The 21,485-nt window shown below is 47.3% G+C and overlaps 1 protein-coding gene across 1 annotated transcript; it reads left to right on the forward strand.

Moving 5' to 3' along the window:
• The first annotated feature begins 2,689 nt into the window (after positions 1–2,689).
• LOC125632901 (lymphocyte antigen 6E) lies at positions 2,690–13,587 on the forward strand. Its single transcript, XM_048841805.2, has 3 exons — positions 2,690–2,903; positions 11,539–11,658; positions 12,681–13,587. Exons 1-3 carry the CDS (start codon positions 2,852–2,854, stop codon positions 12,884–12,886), a joined length of 378 nt encoding a protein of 125 aa, XP_048697762.1. The 5' UTR covers positions 2,690–2,851; the 3' UTR covers positions 12,887–13,587.
• The last annotated feature ends 7,898 nt before the right edge of the window (positions 13,588–21,485 follow it).

Genomic DNA, 21,485 nt, shown 5'->3' on the forward strand with positions numbered 1-21,485 from the left:
TTATTTATTTTTTAAAATATTTTTAATCCCTCCTTATTGCAGAGACAAGCTCAGGATTTTTAAGCCAGACTCATGATTTTGAGGGGCTTGATGCATGGTTTTTGGATTAGTGGGATTGGCCATACAGACCATTTAGACTCTGTGGAATTATAGGTCCAAATTCCAGCAGGAACAACTCAGACCTTCACCTTTCCCAGACAGATAAATGGTGTCCCATACACTTTACTGAGTGGGAATAGTTTGAATGAGACCTTAAAAAGGAGGTCATGTCTCCTCTGTATGAGCATTAGAGATTTTATCACACTTTTTATAAGAGAGGAATGATATCTTTAGCCAGAATTTCCCCTCTTTGGAGAGTACTTTGAACTGGTTGGTTCCTGCCTTTCACCCCAGAAGTGGCTGCATTTCATTGGTGGCTACATGGTTTAACATTCGTTGCTGGTACTTACACAAGATCAAAGAGTTTCTGTTCCAATATGCCATTTGCACATGCCCATAATTTGCCAAAATTTTCATTTTGGGGACTCAAATTTTCCACGGTGGCTGCCTGCTGGAAGGTCATTTTTTTGCAAAGTTTGGACAAAATCCCATCAGCAGTTGTTGAAATATTTGGGGGGGGGAAACACTTTTCTGCATGTAAACCGTTCCCCCCCCCTCCCGAATACTACCTTAATAGGTCAGGACGGCAGCCAAAACAATTGTGGCTTGATACTTGCCATGGCTTGCCATCTAGAAAGGACGAATGCTTTTGTTCCATTTTGATTTACCAAAGTTATGGAGAGCCATTTTCAAGGCTTTCTATGCAACGAAAGGGGCTAGAAACATGGTAAATGAAACCTGAAGTTAGCCTTGGCATTTCTAGCATCCCGTCCCCGCAAACCAGTGGCTGGAGCACAGCTATGGGCTTCAGCACAGATGATCAGCTGTGAGCTTAACTATAAATATGGCCCTACCAAATTCACAGACATGAAAAACATGTCACAGACTGTGAAAATGGTCTCACCTGCATGAAATCTGATCTTTTGTGTGCTTTTACCCTATATTATACAGATTTCACAGGGGAGACCAGTATTTCTCAAATAGGGGGTCCTGACCCAAAAGGGAGATGCAGAGGGGTCACAAGATTATTTTAGGGGGTTTGCAGTGTTGCCACCCTTGCTTCTGTGCTGCCTTCAGAGCTGGACGGCTGGAGAGTGGCGGCCGTTGGCCAGGCACCCAGCTCTGAAGGCAGAACCCCGCCAGCAGCGGTGCAGAAGTAAGGGTGGAAATACCATACCACACCACCCTTACTTCTGCGTTGGTCCTGGCGGTGGCTCTGCCTTCAGAGCTGGGCTCCTGGACAGCAGCCACCGCTCTCCAGCTGCCCAGCTCTGAAGGCAGCGTCGCCGCCAGCAGCCGTGCAGAATAAGGGTAGCAGCACCGCAACCCGCCCTTACGATAAACTTCTGACCCCCCCCCCCCGCCCCAACACAACTCCCTTTGCGGTCAGGACCCCGAGATTTACAACACCATGAAATTTCAGATTTAAATAGCTGAAATCATTAAATTTATTACTTTTAAAATCCTAGGACCCTGAAATTGACCAAAAGGGACCAAGAATTTGGTAGGGCCCTAGCTATAAACTCTCACCAGACATCAGCAAGCAGACAAGGTCTCCCATCCAAGCCCTAAGCAGCCCCGACCCTACTTTGCTTCTGACAGTAGACATGTTCAGGGTGGCACGGCCGGAGATAGAAAATGAGGTGAAAAATTACAAATCTTTATGTAGTTACAAGAATCCCTGAGAGGCCATCATGAGGGCCTTTATACACCATTGCCCTACACTATGTGCAATCCTTCCTCCCTGTGCAAAGAGGGTGTCAAACGGTACCAAAGAACAACGGTGGCATTTTACACTCACTTTGCACTTTAGCAAATGACGTCATAAGGTGCAAAGTCCTCAGTGGAGCACAGGATTGGGTCCAAGAGGTGACTATAGCTGGACTGCTTGGTAATAGTGACCATAAGGGATAGGTCAGTGGTTTGAGCATTGGCCTGCTAAACTCTGGGTTGTGAGTTCAATCCCTGAGGGGGCCATTTAAGGATCTGGGGCAAAAAATGGGGATTGGTCCTGCTTTGAGCTGTGGGTTGGACTAGATGACCTCCTGAAGTCCCTGCCAACCCTGGTATTCTATGATTCTATAGTATAATTAAATTTAACACCCCGGTGGTGGGGAAAACACCAGAGCAGCCCAACACTGTAGCATTTAAACCCCCATGAGTTTTTAACTTGTCATCCGGATTTGGGCAGAAAGATTTATCGCCAACTGGAACTTTTTCACAGGATGGAGCGTCTCTGTGCGGGCCAGCTGCACTGGTGACCCTCGTCCCTCTCTCTGCACCTAGAAGGCAGGGAGCAGGGTCCCCACCCTATTTGCTGTTGAAACCCGGTATGGAAAAGGTTAAGAATCACCGGATTAGACAATAGAGTAGGGATTTTCCATCGCTGGTGTCTGGCTTATGCAGTGTATTAACCATCTCCTTGTGCAAAAGCTTTTGGCACAGAAATGCTTTAGTCCTCCTACATTTCCTCCTCCCTCCAGGCTGCAGCGGGGAAATGAAACCAAACACAATTACATTTGCTGGGGCACTGCATTCTGTTAAGACTCTGAGCCTTGTTGCCTCTGGCTGTTCTAAGAAAAAAACCCACGTGAGCAAACTCCCCTGCACATCCCACACCCAGCCATCAATTTCCTGACTCCTCCCCACTAACTCCCAGTCTTTGCGTGAGCTGCCTTCACAGGAAAACATCAAGATCCTCATTTATAATCAGCCCCACCAAGAAGCAGCTGCCTTTCTGCCCTGGCCGAAGATGAAGGCTTTTCTTCTCGCCCTGCTGGTGGCGGTTCTGTGTGTGGAGCAAGGTGAGATGCTGCTCATGATTCCTCTGTGCCAGACAAAGAGCCAGGGAAGCGGCTAGAAATGGCAGGGGCAGAGGGGGATTTTTGCAGCACCGTGGGCAAAGATTCTACCTTTAAGTGGGAGCTGGCACTTCTGCAAACCTCCCTTTGCAGCCAGCCGCTTGGTCATGCGAAGCAATGGCTGGTGCGTTGGCTGTCTTTTGAGCACTAGCTTGTGTGGATGTAATAAAAATAGCTCAGTGCAGGCATAGAAAATTATCTCCGTTTCATGATGCTTAGGGGGATGCAGTGCTCTGGATGCAAGAGGGAGCACGGTTCTGTGGATCTGAGCTCCTTCCAACAGCAGCATGTCTTGAAAGGCCTAGAGGGAGATGAGCGGGGGCTGACTAGCCCTAGAGACCTGTCTAGTCGTCTCTTAAAGAAATCTTTTATACGGTTATCCTCTGAGCTAGGCTCTTTTACTCAGGGCGATCAGTGCTTCTCAGCATTGCTTTCTTGCAACCATAATTTTTGCAAGTTCTTCTACTGTAATCAGCTAAAAACATCAGGGTCTGATTATGATCCCAGATACAGTGGAGTAAATCAGGGGTAACTGCACTGAATTCAATTAATTTGGAGGAATGGCATAAGTGAGATCAAACTCAGGCCCCTACGATCTTACAATGCTGTGGTGGAATCCAGTAATATTGGAGGGGGGTCACAGCAGTAGGTTCTGGTTGGAGGAGCTACTGGTTGATTCTTAATGGAGGATAAATTTTACTCCTCCAACTCTTCCTGAGCTCATCTGGTTTTAAAAATAAGGAGGTCTGGGGAGGTTTGATACTTGGATAGGAGACCTCCAGGGATAAAAGGTGTTTGTGGAACAGGCTTTTATTTATTTATTTATTTATTTATTTGCCACTAAAACTAGGAAGAACAGGCTCGGTTATTAACCAACGAATGTTCACTTGTTCGAAGATTTCCCCATTTATATGCTCCCAGATGTTGTTGTCTTTTGATTGTCTATACAAATGTATTATCCCCCTCTCTTACTGTTTACTCACATTAATGTACATAAATAAGTCACCCCAAGACCTGCACCGGGTGCCAGGGTAAACTACAGCCTGAGCCCAAGGGAACTGACCAGCTCCAGCCACCTGGGTTTCTGGCTCAGAAATCAAGAAAACTTCCAATTCCATGGGGTCCACAGTGAGAAACAACCAGTTGGTTTCTCGCTGCTCTTAAGACGATCTTAGCTGCCCCCTCTAGATACTCACTCCGGATCCCATGCCGCAGTGTCTAAGCACATCGTGATTTCAACCAAGTGGACACAGAGAGTATGTTATTTTTCCAGTCCCAGTCTATATGTGATCAAATTAAGCCCAGGGTGTGAGAGAAATCTGCTGGCCCCTGTGCCTGGACAGTAGACACCCTTCGCCAGTCAAATGGGGTTATTACAGGTAGCTTTGTCCCCAGAGCAACAGGAATATTCCTTTTGCCATGCAAGGACCCTCTCCCGAGGAACTCCCTTTGCTTTAGCTGGCTATACACTAACCTGCCTTGAAGACATCACATGGTGTTTAAATGCCAAGTACTGGGCTGTTGAAGGAGAGCAGTGGTTGCCTGGAGAACACAGACAGAGCTGGCGTGGGCATTAACGGCTTGATCCAAAGCCCAGTGATGTCAGCGGGAGCCTTTCCACTGACTGCACTGGGCTTTGGGTCGGGGTTTGAAAGCCTTGGCCAAGCTCTGCTCTTTGCAAGGTCAGATTGCACAGGTCTTATCTAAGGCATTTCCTGAGGGCTGTGTTGTATCTCATGAGTTCGTCAGCATCTCTAGTAGCTGAGCACCAAAAGCTTCTTCCCCTGGCAAATTGTTCCATCATCTGATTGGTGGCAATTGGTTTTTGCGCTTGCATTGCTTAGGTTCTTTGTTCTGTAGTTTCAGTCTCAGCCTCCTTAAATAATTCCTCCCTCTTCATTACGTTTTCTATTATTAGACATTTTTCAGGAGCCCGTTGTTTCTGGTTTTTCTCTGTAATGTACTTACTCGTACTGGCATTTGACTTGGTGCCGTGTGAGATTTTGATGAAAAAACTAGACTGACAGAACATTAGCATGGCACACACTGACTACGGCCACGTCTACCCTGGCGCGCTTACAGTGGCATGGCTGTACCGATGCAGCTGCGCCTCGGTACGATCTCTCGTGTGGCTGCTGTATGCCGACCGGACAGAGCTCTCCCGCTGACAGAATTAAACCACCCGCAATACGTGGTTGCAGTTATGTTGGCGGGTGAGTGACATAGCACTGTCCACACTAGCAGTTAGGTCGGTGTAACTGATGTCTCTCCAGGAGGGATGGGGGGCTGTTTTTTCACACCTGTGAGTGGCGTAAATTTTGCCGACGTAAGTGGTAGTGTAGACCTGGCCTAAAAACTGGCTCACTGATAGGTGTCGCAATGTAATTGTCAATGGGGAATTGTCCTGCAGGGATCAGTTCTTGGCGCTACGCTATTTAACATTTTTATCAATGACCTGGAAGAAAACAATGTCATCACTGATAAATTTACAGGTGACAGAAAAACTAGGGGAGTGGTAAATATTGAAGAGCTCAGGTCACTGGTAAAGAGCAATCTGGATTGCTTGGTAAGCTTAATAATGGGCTCTTCAATCTTCAAGAGAAACCGATAACAAGATCCATTGTGGGAAAGTTGAAGCTGGACACATTCAGACTGTTAATCAGGCATACATTTGTAACAGTGAGGGTCATTAACCATTGGAACAATTTACCAAGGGTCATGGTGGATTCTCCATCACTGGCAAATTTTAAATCAAAATTGGGTGTTTTTCTAAAAGCTCTGCTCTAGGAATTATTTTGGGGGCAGTTCTCTGGCCTGTGTTTTATAGGAGGTCAGCCTAGATGTTTACAATGATCTTATGAATCTGGGAATCTAGTACAGACATTGTTTATTGTACGTATTACAGGAGGAGGCAGAAGCCACAGTTATGATTCAGGGCCCATTTTGCCGGCTTACAGACACAGTAAAAAGCAGTCCCTGTCCTGGAGAGTTTACAGTCTAAAGTAAGACACAGTGTAATAAGGGGGTTGAACTCATGATTGGATGGGGGCTGGGTTAGGGTTACTCTGCTAGGAACGCAGATTAGCCACATAACAATTGGACACTTTCAAATCAAAGGACATTTTAAAAATGCACCTATAAATATATCAGAAATATTGAGATCAGTAGTTGCTATGGGCAGAAATACAACAGTGTTGTAAATTGCACCTAACTACTCAATATGAGTATTTGGAATTATGATAAAGAATTCATTTTCACTCCTCTTTAAGCGTGTTTGCCAGTGTAGCTCTGGGAGAGGGGGTGGAGCTGGATTCTATTCTGGCTCACACATCTAGGCAGAATTGTTTAAGTGAGATCATAAAATGGTTATTAGTGAAAGGAAGGATGGTCCCGTTGATCAGGCACTAGAGTAGGACTTGGGAGGCCTAGGTTTAAATTCCTGTTCTGCTACAAACTTCCTGCATGTCCCTGGGCAAGGTACTTAGCCTCGCTGTGTCTCAGTTTCCCCATATGTAAAAACAGGGGTGTTGTGAGGGTAAATACATTGAAGATGCTGAGGTACTCAGATGCTATGGTACTGGGGGGGCTATATAAGAACCCCTGTTAAGAGCTAGATTAGTGATGATGAGTAAACAGGAATGATCAAGGTTAAACTTGTGGCACTGATGATTAAAAATGCAAACTGAACTAAGATCATCTGCCTTAGAGTCACTAAGGGCTTGGCTACACTTGCGAGATAGAGTACATTAAAGCAGCCCCGGGCGCACTAGCTCACTACCCATCCACACTGGCAAGGCCCATAGAGCGCTCTGACTCCACGGCTAGAGCGTTCCTGGTACTCCACCTCGGCAAGAGGAATAATGTTTGCTGCGTTTTGGCTATAATGCCCAGGCGTCAGTGTGAACGAGGTGTTGCATTACTGTGCTCTGATCAGCCTCCGGAAACGTCTCATAATCCCCTTAAGTCAAGTGGCCACTCTTGTCATTGTTTTTGAATGCTGCAGGAACGCGGATATGCCCTTTGAAATCTCCGTTTCTGACAGCTGGCTGCTTATCTGCTCTGAGACAAAGCAACCATTAGTGTGAAATGCTGTGTGTGAGAGAGAGAGGCGGTGGGGGGGTGGTCTGCTACTGTCTGAACTTACAAGACAGCATGGTGACATGCTCTCAGCCCCCAAAAAACCCACTCTCTCTCCCCCCACATACACACAACACACTCCCTGTCACACTCCACCCCACCCCTCCACCCCCATTTGAAAAGCACGTTGCAGTCACTTGCATGCTGAGAAAGCTGCCCATAATGCACCGCTCCCAATGCCGCTGCAAGTGCTGCAAATGTGGCCATGCCAGTGAGCTTGAAGCTTTCAGTGTGGGCAGACTGCATCTCTTTCCCTACTGCGCTCTACGAAGGCTGGTTTAACTCAAAGCGCTCTACATCTGCAAGTGTAGCCATGCCCTGAGGGACAATCAATGTGGAATCTCTGTGATGCCATTTGTATTGACTCAGAAATGAATCATCAGATTAATTCACTGATTCATGGGCTCCTCGGAGGACCGTGCTGTCTGAGGCTGTGTCAATGGGAGGCTTTCCTCTGGCATCCGTGGGATTTGAATCCGACCTGTGGCTCTGTAATCCTGCCAGGTAGCTGCAGTTTAAACTGCTCTGCAGACTTGTTAGGAAAGCAGCCCCTTCCTTCAGGATCAGGCAGTGATGTTTTGAGCTGATGATGCCATGCGTGTAACTACATATTCTTGCTATGAAGTGATGGGGATGGAGCTGTTTGAAAACCGGTCTCGGCTTGTTCTAGCTGCATTCTCCAGACCTCCCACTCATGTAGTTCAATTAGTGTCTCTTGATAAAGCATCTGTTGATTTTTCTGCTTCAACCCTGGACTCCTAGAAGCCTTAGTCATGAACCAGAACTACATTACGCTAGGTGCTGTATAAACACAGCACAAAGATCTTACACTCTGGGTGCTCAGTAATAATAAACAGTGACCCCCGAAGTGCACGTAGCCGTTCGAGTGCAGCTGGTCCAATAAGCCAATAATCCCAATGTCTGTATTTAAAAAATGACCGGAACCGTCAAGAAGCACCGCATCTGTGTTCAGCCGCTGATCAGAGCCCCGGTCTCTTGCCTTCGCTCACTTTACTGAGGAGCATTTCAAAATCTTGCCCATCTTTTCATCAGATGGAGAAGAAGCAGGAGAGAAAGTGCTGGCTTCATGGAGGGTTCGGGAGACGTTGTGCTGGTGGAGGGTGTGACAGGTTCTCCCTAGGGTGCCACCTGGAACTGGGGTACCACTGACCCGCCAACCTGGGCTCCCTTTACACTATACTGCTGTGACCAGCCTGCCAAGCACTCTTCCAGGCTGTGACCTGAACTTTCTCCAGCACACATACAGGTGGGGACACACCCAGCTGCAGTTACATGCAGATGCTGCGATCAACTCTGCATGGGAAGGCTCCAGCTAAGGTATTGGCCACATGCTCAGGCACGCACCCCCTCTGGAGTGTAAACCAAAAATTATACCGCCTTGTGCTGCACAGGGAACTGTACAGCATAAGCTCATGAAATTCACCCCCTCCCTCAATGCGGAGAGGAGTATACAACAACTTTTTGCCCCAAGTTTATTAACTACAAAGGATAGATTTTAAGTGATTATAAGGTATAGCAAATAGATCAAAGCAGATTACCTAGCAAATAAACAAAAATACAATCTAAGCTTAATATACTAAATATGAACAGAATATGAACAGCAGATCCTCACTCTAAGTGATGATACAAGCAGACTGAAGATTCTAAAGGGGCAAGCTGCACTTGCTTACAGCTTAGAATCCCCCTGGTGTTCCATTCACAGGCTAAAAATCCCTTTAGCCTGGGTCCAGCACTTCCCCCAGTACAGTCTTTGTTCCTCAGGTGATCCAGGAGTCTCTTTGGGTGAGGAGTCAGTGAAGAACCTCGATGATGTCACTCCCCTGCCTTAAAGAGCTTTGTTCGAAAGCTTGGTTCCCAGACCAGTCTGTGGAAAAACACTGATATCCCAAAATGGAGTCCAGCACCAGTTGACCTAGTCCCATATCCCTGTAGTGTCATCATAGCCGTGAGTCTGAGGCTGTCTGCAGAGTCCTCAGGAAGACCTCCAGGTGGGAGATGAGTCTTTTCTAAGGCCTATTGTTGTCTCTAATGGCCCTTCCCCACCCAGGTTTTCAGAATGAAAGCATCTGGTCCAGTGGGCGTTCCCCAGGGGTAAACACATTTGTAATACAGCTAAATAGTCACTATTCCTAACTTAAGATACAAAAATGATAAAGGCATGCAAATAGGATAATCATATTCAGTAAATATCCAAGGATCCAATGATTTCTCACATGACCGATCTGGCATAAAAGACATCATAATTATGCCATAATCATATCATAATATCTCTATGAAGGATATAGGGTGCAGTGTCACAGAGGGCAGGGCTAGATCAAGGTGACTGATAGGGGAGAGCCCAGTGTTCACCATCTGTGGCATGTATGCTGTGGGGCCAGTGACCTAATCATGCTCCCGCTCTCACTGGAACTGTGGGGTGTTAGTGGGTATTGTAGCCAAAACCAAGATCGGAGTGTGCCCTGCCCTCAGCTAGGTGGGTGTGCTGGGAGAGCTGGAGAAGAGGTTCTCTGCTCCCCACCTTTGTCAACTTTAAAAAACGATGAGCAGTTGCAAAGAGCACTTTACTCCCCGCCTGGCCCCACTGGAGTCGTGTGAGTAAGGCACTCCCCAGTGTAGGTGGAGCACGTGCTTGTAAAATGCGCGTTGCAGCCTCTTCTAGTGTCTGGGCCGCAGAGGATAACAGCCCACTACTGCTTCTAGTTGGAGTTATCAGTTCCCTGCCAGTGGTCAAGGTCTGTGTTGTGCTGCTGAAAGGCCTGGGTTCAAGCTCTGCTGGTGACCCATGGAGGTGGAGAGATTGTTATATAAAGGTGGCAAAATCAAGTCCTGGGATGAACTTAATGTTTCAGATCTTGTTCTTTCTTAACCCATCCCCTCCTTCTCTTTGTGACCTTTACGCATCACTTCCTGTCCAATTTGCACTATAAACTCTCTAGGACAGTAGTGGGCAACCTGCGTCCCGTCAGGGTAATCTGCTGGCAGGCCGCCAGACAGTTTGTTTACATTTTCACGGCTGCCTAAAGGTCCCAGTGGCCGCGGTTCGCCGTTCCCAGCCAATGGGAGTGGCCAGAAGCGGTGGCCAGCACATCCCTGCAGCCCGCGCCGCTTCCCGCAGCTCCCATTGGCTGGGAACGGTGACCCACGGCCACTCGGACCTGCAGGCATCCGTGCAAATGTAAACAAACTGTCTGGTGGCCCGCCAGCAGATTACCTTGACGGGACGCAGGTTGCCTACCACTGCTATAGGAAATGCACCTTGCCTCTCCATTTGTTTCTATAAAGCATCTAGCATGCTTCTGACACTGTAATAATAATAACCAGGCTTGTTTGGAAAGTCAGAATGAATTAGGTGGGTTTGGCATGATGATTTCTTGAGAAGTCCAGGCTTATTTTTGTTTTATAACCTTATTACCCTGTCTGTAACATTCTGGCTTTGGAAAGGAACGTGCTGAGAAAGTATTTACAAATGGGTGTCACGGAGGGCGCTGGGGGAACTTTTCAGAGGCATAAATAGCAGTTGCATGCCCAGCTGCCATTTATGCCTTTGAAAATTTGCTCCTCTGTGTTTTGGGTCCAATCCTGAAGTCCTTACTCAGTCGACGCACAGGGAAACCTATCACTGGCTTCAGTGAGAGTTCAGCCTGAAATAGCGGCTGAGAACATCAGGATATGGTCCACTTTGATGCTCATTAGCAGCAGGTCACAGGGATGGGGATTAGAATAATAGAATCATAGAAGATTAGGGTTGGAAGAGACCTTAGGAGGTCATCTAGTCCAACCCCCTGCTCAAAGCAGGACCAACCCCAACTAAATCATCCCAGCCAGGGCTTTGTCAAGCCTGACCTTAAAAATATCTAAGGATGGAGATCCCACCACCGTCCTAGGTAACCCATTCCAGTGCTTCCCCACCCTCCTGGTGAAATAGTGTTTCCTAATATCCAACCTAGACCTCCCTCACTGCAACTTGAGACCATTGCTTCTTGTTCTGTCACCTGCCACCACTGAGAACAGCCGAGCTCCATCCTCTTTGGAAGCTCCCTTCAGGTAATTGAAGGCTGCTATCAAATCCCCCCTCACTCTTCTCTTCTGCAGACTAAATAACTCCAGTTCCCTCACCCTCTCCTCGTAAGTCATGTGCCCCAGCCCCCTGATCATTTTTGTTGCCCTCCATTGGACTCTCTCCAATTTGTCCACATCCTTTCTGTAGTGGGGGGCCCAAAACTGGACGCAGTACTCCAGATGTGGCCTCACCAGTGCCGAATAGAGGGGAATAATCACTTCCCTCGATCTGCTGGCCATGCTCCTACTAATGCAGCCCAATATGCCGTTAACCTTCTTGGCAACAAAGGCACATTGTAAACAAGGAACCAATAACATATTCCTGCAAGCCTCTAACATGGGCTGTGTTTTCCTTTTGCAGCTCACTCGCTGGTGTGCTTCACCTGTACGGATGCGTCCTCCAACTGGGGTTGTCTGGCATCAACTATATGTCCCAGTGATGCGAACTACTGTGTGACCACGTATATTGGTGCAGGAATTGGTAAGTTTGGGCATGTTCTGCCTATTTTCTTTCCATAGCTCTTTCCCAGTTGATATCCTGCTCCTGTTCCAGATCACTGGGTTTTCCTTCCTCCTTCTGCTGGAAGGATGGGACATTGCTGATGTGTAATTGGGAATAACTCCTTGAAACTGAGTGGCAGGAGAACTTTGCTGGGACGCGCTAACGGGGCGGGAGCCCCCGTGCTCATTAGTGAGGTTTGCAGAGGAGTGAATGACTGAGAGGAGGGCAGTGCAGGAAATGTCAGGCTTCCTGTACGCCAATGTGGGCGCTGCATATCTACCCCCCCAGCGTTGTCTGAAGACCTGAAATGAGGCTCTTTATAGCCCAGTCCTGCAGCTGCTCCCCAGCCATGCGATGCTTTAAGCACCAAACATCTCACGTGCTGGTGCAAGGTTCCGCTATTGGCATGGGCACATGAGAGAATTCGCTCACTCCAATCCCAGTGCCTGGCTGGTTGCGCATGCACAAAAGGAGGCCGGGTTGAAGCCTTTTGGAGAATATTGGTGTCTGCTGCATAATGAGCTCTGCTGTGACCTAGCTACTACCAGCTCTTTAAAGCTCTGAGGCTCAAAAGCAGGAGACAGGACTCAGTCATCTCTGTGCTGCATCCCCACAGCCCCCACTGAACTCCCAAAGCCCTGTCCCAGCATGCAGTGGGCAGTGTGACAATCTGGAATGGATTCTCAGGGTTCATTGGCTGTTCCCTCGTCCTGGCCAGGAATCTGAAGGGGATGTTCCCAGATTGTTACATACGGGTCCGTAACTGCTAGGAAGAGACTAGTGCTGCTTTCATGGTATATAATAGCAATAATGACCTCTAAAGGCTGGGCATTCACTGGCAGAGATAAGGCTGTGAGGCCATTAACTGCTGAGAAATGGCCTCCTCATCTCAGGATTGATTAGCTACATCGGTACAATTATCTCCTTTGCAGAGCTAAGGAGCTCCTGTCCGAACTCTGGGAAATATTTTAATCTTGAGTCTCTTTCTTTTTCCGGTTCAGGTGGACATTCCGGGCAGAGCATCTCCAAGGGGTGTGCTTCAGTTTGCCCCAGCGGTGGGATAAACATAGGGATAGCAGCCGCCTCTGTTTCCTGCTGCAGTTCATTCTTGTGCAATACCAGTGGGGCCAGCAGCGTGAAAGTCAGCTACTCGGTGCTGGCCATGGTGATCTTGGCCAGCTTCGTCTATATCAGGGCTGGACTGTGATCGGGTCAGGAAAAAGAACGTGATGGCCTGAAGAACCTGCTCCGGCTTCTCCAATGAGACACCAAACCCCTCTCTGTGCAAAGCTATACTGGGGTTACCGATGGTGCCCTTTCTTCCAACTCTGTCTCAGATCCCATTAGACAATACCTGCCCTCTTGCTGTTCACAAAAAAATCCTGCTGCTTTCACTAGGTGCCCCTCTGTGCCACTTAGCAGATCTGGATGGCTGCTCCCAGGGGTTTGGGCACAGGAGGCCTGGGAAGCTCAAATGAACAGTGCTGCCTCACTGGGGAGATGCCTGCTTGCACTCCTGACCCATCAGGAAATGGTGGATAATGTTGGCAGGGTTTCTGCTTTTATACCTGTAGTCCCAGTTGATGGGGCTGATTTAAAAAAAGGTCAGGGCTCAACAGGAAATGTTTAGCCCAAACCACCTCCAAAGCGGAATACTTAAAGACCCCTGCCTCTTGCTACCGCAGAGACATTTCCCATCCACGTCACGCTAGGGTTCAGCGCCAGACTGAGTGCCGGGAAGGCATGATCCAAAAACAAACCTCAGACACATTCACCCCCGGTTGGATTCTGGTTTTTTACATTGTTTTCTTTATTCTGCTCCTTGGATGACTTTTCTTATGTAAAATGAATGCAGTGCTCGCACCATGAGCATCACACCTGAATAAACACGTTCCCGTTCTTGCCTGAGCTCAGATGTATTGTGTGTCTGTTTGCTTGCTGGAAAAACAGGGTGTGTGAGGTGCCCTTAGCCAAAAGGTCAACTCATGGGTGCAGCACAACTGCTCCTTTGGACAGCGGCTCTATGGTTCTCATCAGCGCCCTCTCTCTTGTCACTTTTCATCCTAACACAGACCTTTACCGCCTATGCCTGCCGCCATCCCCCCTCCAGTATGGGCCCAGATGAAGGAACACTTGTTCTTCCCAGGCGTAGTAGCTGTAACTTGTCCCACAGACCAGATGCTGCCTTGTATCGTTTTACTCCCTCAAAGCCCTTTCGGATTCAGTCCGTATGACTGAGGCTGGACAGGATAAAGCGTGAGTCTAGTCTACCATAGACGTGTCATATGGGACTGGAGCAAACGATATGGGAGCAAAACCGCTGCAGGGTCAGTCTGTAGGTTAGATATTAGCGTCTCTCCGATTCCTGCCTTCCATCGTCAGTGAGTGGTGACGGAAAACCGTGCAGCTCTATTTAAAAACAGCCATTATGAGCAAACTCCTTTAAGCCCTTGTCGTCATTCCAGAGCGCCCCCATGCGGGCAGGTGTGGTGTTGCAGGCGAGCCCTTACTTTGTTTTCCCTTCACCCAGGGTGGTGGCAAGTCCAAACAGCCTGTTAAATTTTAAACAGCACCCCCTAGTGGAGGGTGTCATTTGTGAACAGAAAAGCCCAGGGAGAACATCAACAATCCCAACATCCTGGCGGGAGACTAGGTCATCTTAGTCCATGTCCCCTACCTGAGTGCCATGTTCTCCCCTACCCAGGCTCTTCCCCCGGGGTTCCCTTGGTTCCAGTCTCTGCCCTGGGGTTGTGCCTCTTGCCCCTGCTGGAGTAACTTCCTTCTCTGGAGCCAGTGGGTCGGGGAAGTCCGTCCACTGGGACCCTTCTCCAGGTAAAGCAGGTGATCCACGCGAGGCCGAGCTTCCAGACTGTGTCTGGGTGACCGTTGGCTGAGACCAGGTCCTTTTGGGTGCCTGCAGATTGCTGTCCTCTATCTAGGAGGTGCCCGTCTCCATGAGCTCCTCTGAGAGGCTCGGTGTCTCCATGGGTTCCCCAGAGAGCCCTGCTCAGCCCTCTGGCTCAGGTTTCTCCTGCGAGCTGCCCTTTGGAGCTGCCCTCTAACTGAGCAGGGGTAACCTTTATTAATTAGCCACCCAGGTCAGCCGATTACCCCAACTAGGGCTAAACACTTACTTTTTCTTTAAGGATGTAGACTGAAATCATGACATATCCACCTTACTCCAGGGGCTTTAAGGAAAATAATAATTATCATGAGACTCATAAGAGTTGGCAATGCTGAGTTTCATAGAATCCAAGGCCCAAAAGGGACAGTCTGACCCCCTCTATAACACAGGCCAGAGAAGTTCCTTGAAAAAATTCCTAAGGATTATCCTTTAGAAAAACATCCAACCTGGATTTAAAAAATGGCCAGTGATGGAGAATCCAATATGACCCTTGGTACATTGTCCCAAGGGTTAATTCTCTTCACTCTTAAATATTTACACCTTATCTCTAGTACAGTGAAAGCCTTTACAGGTGACACTTTACATCTCAAATGCTTTTACAGTCCCTTCCCCCCCCACACACTTTTTTCTGTCTTGAATAAAAGTTTGAATAGATGTGAATGACGGTTGTTACAATTGCAGTCAGCGGTGGTCGCTTGATGTGGACGTTCCAACGGTGCCTTGTGGAGGCACCTTAAAGAACTGGTTGCAAGTAACTTGCCAAGAGTCACCCAGGAAATCTGTGGTGGAGAAGACAATCAAACGATGGTCTCCCAAGTTCCAGACCAGCATTCTAGCCGCTAGCTCACCCCAAAGACTTTATGTCCCTAGCTGAAGAGGAAGGACTGAGGAGGTAGCATCTACAAATAATGCCTAATCCAAAGGGATAGTCCTAGGGACTAGACATGAAGATCAGTTATCTCTACACTCTCTTGCTCTCCAGAGGACTTTGGCTAGTAGTCACATTGCTTATCACCTTTCTTATCTACAGGAAAGGGAGGCTAGTTGCAACCTTTCCATTCTAACTGCTCTAGTAAATGACTGCTTGTCTATTAATAGTGTGTGTGTGCCCCTATATGGGTTGTATTTTTTCTTAACGCCCCAGGTTCTGGAGTCATGAGATCATGTGAGAACTTCAGATTTCATTCATTTATTTTTTAAAATATTTTTAATCCAACCTCGAGAGGGGCCCTATACTAAATTGAGGGAAGAAATAAGAAACTGGCCAGGAGAGCCTAAGACAGAAAAGTCTGTAGCCATGATAGAACAGAGATCAACCATTAAGAATGCTGCAGGGGGGATACAGTCAGAGAAGACACAAATCATTCCTGCGAGTTCTTCAGACTTAGAGTTGATGGTAAAGTCATTAGGCCTAGTGAATTTGAAAAGTTTAGCTACAGTGGGCAGAATTAGGAGGATCAGAGAATTTAAATATGAATTAATTTTATAGATTAATCAGGGCAGCTACCACTCGAGAGATTAGACAGGCAGTAGATTGAGTGAAAAATGCTTTGGACAGGCAGCCAGAAGCACACCATCTGATACCACGATTTATTATGCTGTAGGGAAAAGAGAGAGGTCAAAGACCCACGAAGAGAGAGGTCAAAGACCCATGTTATCCAGTGCAGATTACATGAAGCCTGGAGATTCACCCAGGAATTACCTGTTAAGAAGAATAACTGGAGAAATAAAACCGGTGACTCATCCCAGGGCAGAGGTCGCCAAACATGTCACAGGTGATTCTTTGATGGCAGTTAATTTGAATCAGAGGGAATTTTGGAATGACGTGTTTGAAGGATTGGACAGAAATTTATTAGTGCTGTCTACTAATCTGGTGAACCAAGCAGCCCAGGATGAGGGGTTAACGGTTATGGATGCACTGGATAGTATCCAATGAACGATGAAAGGGGGAAAACAGGTAGCAGGATTGAAACCTAGAGTACCTTTTGTCAAAGCAATAACATATTCAAATGAGAGTGCTTATAGATCAGGATACCGTGAGAGAGGAAGAGGCCGCGGTAGAGGACAAAACACCCCACCCCAAGGAGGTAGGGTGTGGAATAATCAAAATGAGCCCTAGAAGTGAGTAGATGTGATTCGGAATAGCGCTTGGAGGTATTTGAAATTGAGGGGAGTAGACATGGATAAGTGGAATGGGAGACGTCCTGATGAATTGATCAAAGAAATGCAAAGGATGGAAGAAGAAATGTTTAAGGAGCAGAAGAAGGTTGCAGCTCTGCAAGCTGAGGGTTCAGAGAAACCTGCTCTATAGGGAAGCCCCGATGACAAGTCACTCCCACTGGAAATGGGTCCTCCAGGGTGGGAGATGGTAACTAGAATAACATGGGATTCAAACGGGAGGCCGAGGACAACTGTCATTGTGGGAGATAATGGACCCAAAGATGCCCCATTGGATAGTGGGGCTGGTGTAAATATTGTAAATAGAAGTTGTGATTTGATTCGATATGTGTCAGAGATCATTGCAGCAGCCTCCTTTATTGGGGAAGGAGTGACAGGGAAAATGTATCATTCAGTAGAAATAGCTATACGCAGAGAGAGAGTGGGGGGATTTTTGTTGTAAAGAACAAATGCTTCAGATAGATCAGGCGGCTGAGCCAGAAATATTGGGAACTCCTGTTCTGAAGAGGAATCGGGTGATTTTGGATTTAACAAATGGAGTTCTGGGGCGTGTGCCCGGCTGGACGGAAAGCGTCCTGACAGCAGTACTCCAGGAATACATGCTGCAGAAGCAGTGGAGGAGATTATACTGGATCAACAGGATGTGGGTAAAGGGGTTCCCCGATATATGGATTAAGAATAAACCAGAATGTGGTGAAATCGAAACGTGTGTGAAAATCGTGGGGGAGGAAGTGCCATCACAGAGACAGTAGAAATATCCTGTGCAAGCCAAGACAGGAACTGAGAAAATAACTGAATCATTAGAACAACAGGGAGTGAGTGAAAGGGGGAATTCTGCATACAGTAGCCCAACTTGGCCCGTATTAAAAGCCTCAGGAGATTGGAAATTGACAGTGGATTTTAGACAAATTAATAAAGCTACCCTCCCACGGCACCAATAGGAGCAAATCTACCTCAAGTGATGGCAAGAATACAGGGGGCCCCTAAATGGTTCTCTGCCATGGATTTGACAAATTGTTTTTTCACCATCCCATTGGATCCCGATTCTTGGGCCTGCTTTGCGTTTACTTTTAAGGGATAACAGTACTTGTTTAAGAGAATTCCCCAGGGCCTCCATTGCGCTCTGGCTATTGCGCACCAGCAAGTGGTGTGAATGGTGGATCAATGATCCAAAGAGGATCGGGAGAATGTCACCTCATATGTAGATGACAGATTAGTGTGGGGGGACACTGAAGAGGAGGTGTCTGAGCAGACTAGAAAAGGGTTAAGACTGATCCAGGAAACGGGTTTCAAGGCTAATGAAGAGAATGCCCAACTAGTGCAGAGGAGAGTGAATTGTTTGGGGGTGACCCTCGGGGCACAAGGAATTCAGGTAGATCAACAAAAGGTGAAATCATTAAAGAATTTACCCAGGCCAGAGGACTCTCATGCGTTGAGGGTGACGTTAGGAGGGTTTAACTCTTTCAGGAAATACATCTGGAATTCTGCCACTATAACTGGACCCTTGTGGTGTTTACTAAAAAAAGAAAGTAGAATGGGAGTGGGGGCCTGAACGAGAAGAAGCTTTCTGTCGTTTAAAACAAGCCTTGTTGCAAGCTCCAGCATTGGAATTCCCAGAGATAAACAAGCCGTTTGTGATTAAGTTGGCAGCAACCCAACAAAGTCTAGCGGTGGTCTTGATGCTGGAAATGGACAGGAAGTTAATCCCAGTAGCATACGAGTCTAGAAGATTAACCCCTACGGAGCAGCAGTTTGGGATCTGTGAAAGAGAACGTTTAGCTGCTGTGTGGGCCATTGAAGCTTTTGCTTTGACTACTGGCACAGCCCCTATTATAATACACACACCTCACTCTCCCCTGAAGTATATTTTACCAGGGAAACTGCAGGGGAAAGGAATATAAAATACCAGGATGGCCCAATGGACCTTGATGTTAACTAGCAGAGATGTCACTTATGAGAATAACAAACAAGCAATGATGTTACCATAAGCCCTCCTGATGGAAGGAGAGGAGCATGAGTGCCCACGTCCAGAAACCGAACCGAAGTTAGTTGAAGAAGCACGCCGAGTAGATGAAGCGTTAAGCCTGGGAGAAAAAGAGGTTTGGTTTACAGATGGTAGTTCATATCACGAGAACTCTAAGAAATAGATGGGATATGCGGCTGTACAAATTGATGGGGAGACTATTTCTGGTTCTAGGAGTTTGACTTCAGCTCAGGGAGCAGAGGTCACAGCTCTTAGTGATCTGCTTAAACAGAAAAATAATGTTACAGACTGTCTTTATGTCTATATGGATTCAGACTTTGTGGCACAAGGACTGTTATACCGGATTGGGATTTGGAAAAAGAATCACTGGGAAACAGCTGAGGGAAAAATGTGGTCCAAAAGGAGGATTGGAAATCTATCTATGATTGGTTGAAAAAACACCAAGGAAAATTAAGAGTAAGGCATATTAAAGGTCATCAAAAGCGAGAAGGGAATGACAAATATTGCAATGATAAAGCAGGTGCTTTAGGTAAATCAGCAGCAAAGGAACCTTTGGGAGTTATGGGAGTTACTACAGCTCAAGCCATAAAACAGGAAGTTAAACCTGAGGAAAGGTGGGGAAACTGGAATATGTAAGGTGGATATGTGGTGCATAAGAAAACAGGAGAAGTGGGTACCTGACAAACTTCAAAGAGAAGAGATTATTACACTGTGTCACTCTATGGCAGACCAAGAAATAGAGAATACTCTCTTTAAGGTAAAGCAAATTGGAATATGGCCTAAGTTATGAGAGGTCGTAGAAAACTTTGTTAAAAACTGCATAAGGTCTGCCCAGTTCCCTCAGCCTCTCCTTGTAAGTCATGTGCCCCAGCCCCCTAATCATTTTTGTTGCCCTCCGCTGGACTCTGTTCAATTTGTCCACATCCTTTCTGTAGTGCAATACTCCAGGTGTGACCTCACCAGTGCCAAATAAAGGGGAATAATCACTTCCCTCAATCTGCTGGCAATGCTCCTACTAATATAGCCCAATATGCCGCTGGCCTTCTTGGCAACAAGGGCACACTGCTGACTCATATCCAGCTTCTCGTCCACTGTAACCCCTAGGTCCTTTTCTGCAGAACTGCTGCCGAGCCATTCGGTCCCTAGTCTGTAACGGTGCATGGGATTCTTCTGCCCTAAGTGCAGGACTCTGCACTTGTCCTTGCTGAACCTCATCAGATTTCTTTTGGCCCAACCCTCCAATTTGTCTAGGTCACTCTGGACCCTATCCCTACCCTCCAGCATATCTACCTCTCCCCCCAGCTTAGTGTCATCTGTGAACTTGATATGGAACTGCAAAAGTAACTGATTCAGATAATGGGCCACATTTTGTAGGAGGAGTAATTAAAAGTTTATTAAAAGCCCTCCAAGACTTTCCAGTACCCCGTACCTGCTAAAAACCTCTGGCTGGTACTGCGTACTGGAGAGTACTTGCACTACTGTGCACCAGCCGTTGCTTCGCACGACCAAGCGGCTGGCTGCAAAGGGAGGTTTGCAGAAGTGCCAGCTCCCACTTAAAGGTAGAGTCTTTGCCCATGGTGCTGCAAAAATCCCCCTCTGCCCCTGCCGTTTCTAGCCGCTTCCCTGGCTCTTTGTCTGGCACAGAGGGATCATGAGCAGCATCTCACCTTGCTCCACACACAGAACCGCCACCAGCAGGGCGAGAAGAAAAGCCTTCATCTTCGGCCTGCCGTCACAGCCTGGGTGGATCAGGCAGCTGCTTCTTGGGGAGCTGGTTATAAATGAGGATCTTGGTGGTTGCCTGTGAAGGCAGCTCATGCAAAGACTGTGAGTTAGCGGGGAGGAGACAGGAGACTGATGGCTGGGTGTGGAATGTGCAGGGGAGTTTGCTAAGGTGGGTTTTTTTCTTAGTTCAAGAGCAGCCAGAGGCAACAAAGCTCAGAGTGTTAACTGAATTCAGTGCTCCAGCAAATTTCATTTTGTCTGGTTTTGTTTCCCCGCTGCAGTCTAGAGGGAGGAGGAAATGCAGGACTAAAGCATTCCTGTGCCAAAAGCTTTTGCACAAGGAGATGGTTAATACACTGCATAAGCCACAGACACGGCGGTGGAAAATCCCTACTTTATCATCTAATATGGTGATTCTTAACTTTTCCATACCGCGTTCCAACAGCAAATAGGGTGGAGACCCTGCTCCCTGCCTTCTAGGCTCAGAGATGGGGTGGGGGTGGGGGGTCACCAGTGGAGCTGGCCAGGACATAGAAGCTCCATCCTGTGAAAAAGTTCCAGTTGGCGATAAATCCTTCTGTCCAAATCCAGATGAAAAGTTAAAAACTCATGGGGGTTTAAATGCTGCAATGTTGGGCTGCTCTGGTGTTTTCCCCGCCACAGGAATGTTAAATTTAATTATATTATGGTCACTATTACCAAGTGGTCCAGCTATAATCACCTCTTGGACCAGATCCTGGGGCTGCTTAGGGCTTGGATGGGAGACCTTGTTTGCTTACTGATGTCTGGTGAGAGTTTATAGCTAGGGCCCTACCAAATTCACAGTCCATTTTGGTCAATTTCAGGGTCCTAGGATTTTAAAAGTAATACATTTCATGATTTCAGCTATTTAAATCTGAAATTTCACAGTGTTGTAATTGTGGGGGTCTGGCCCCAAAAGGAGTTGTGGGGGGAGGTCACAAGGTTATTGTGGGGGGAGCGTGCGGTACCTGCTACCCTTACTTCTGCACGGCT

This window comes from Caretta caretta, chromosome 2 (assembly GCF_965140235.1).
Source record: "Caretta caretta isolate rCarCar2 chromosome 2, rCarCar1.hap1, whole genome shotgun sequence".
Lineage (NCBI taxonomy): Eukaryota > Metazoa > Chordata > Testudines > Cheloniidae > Caretta > Caretta caretta.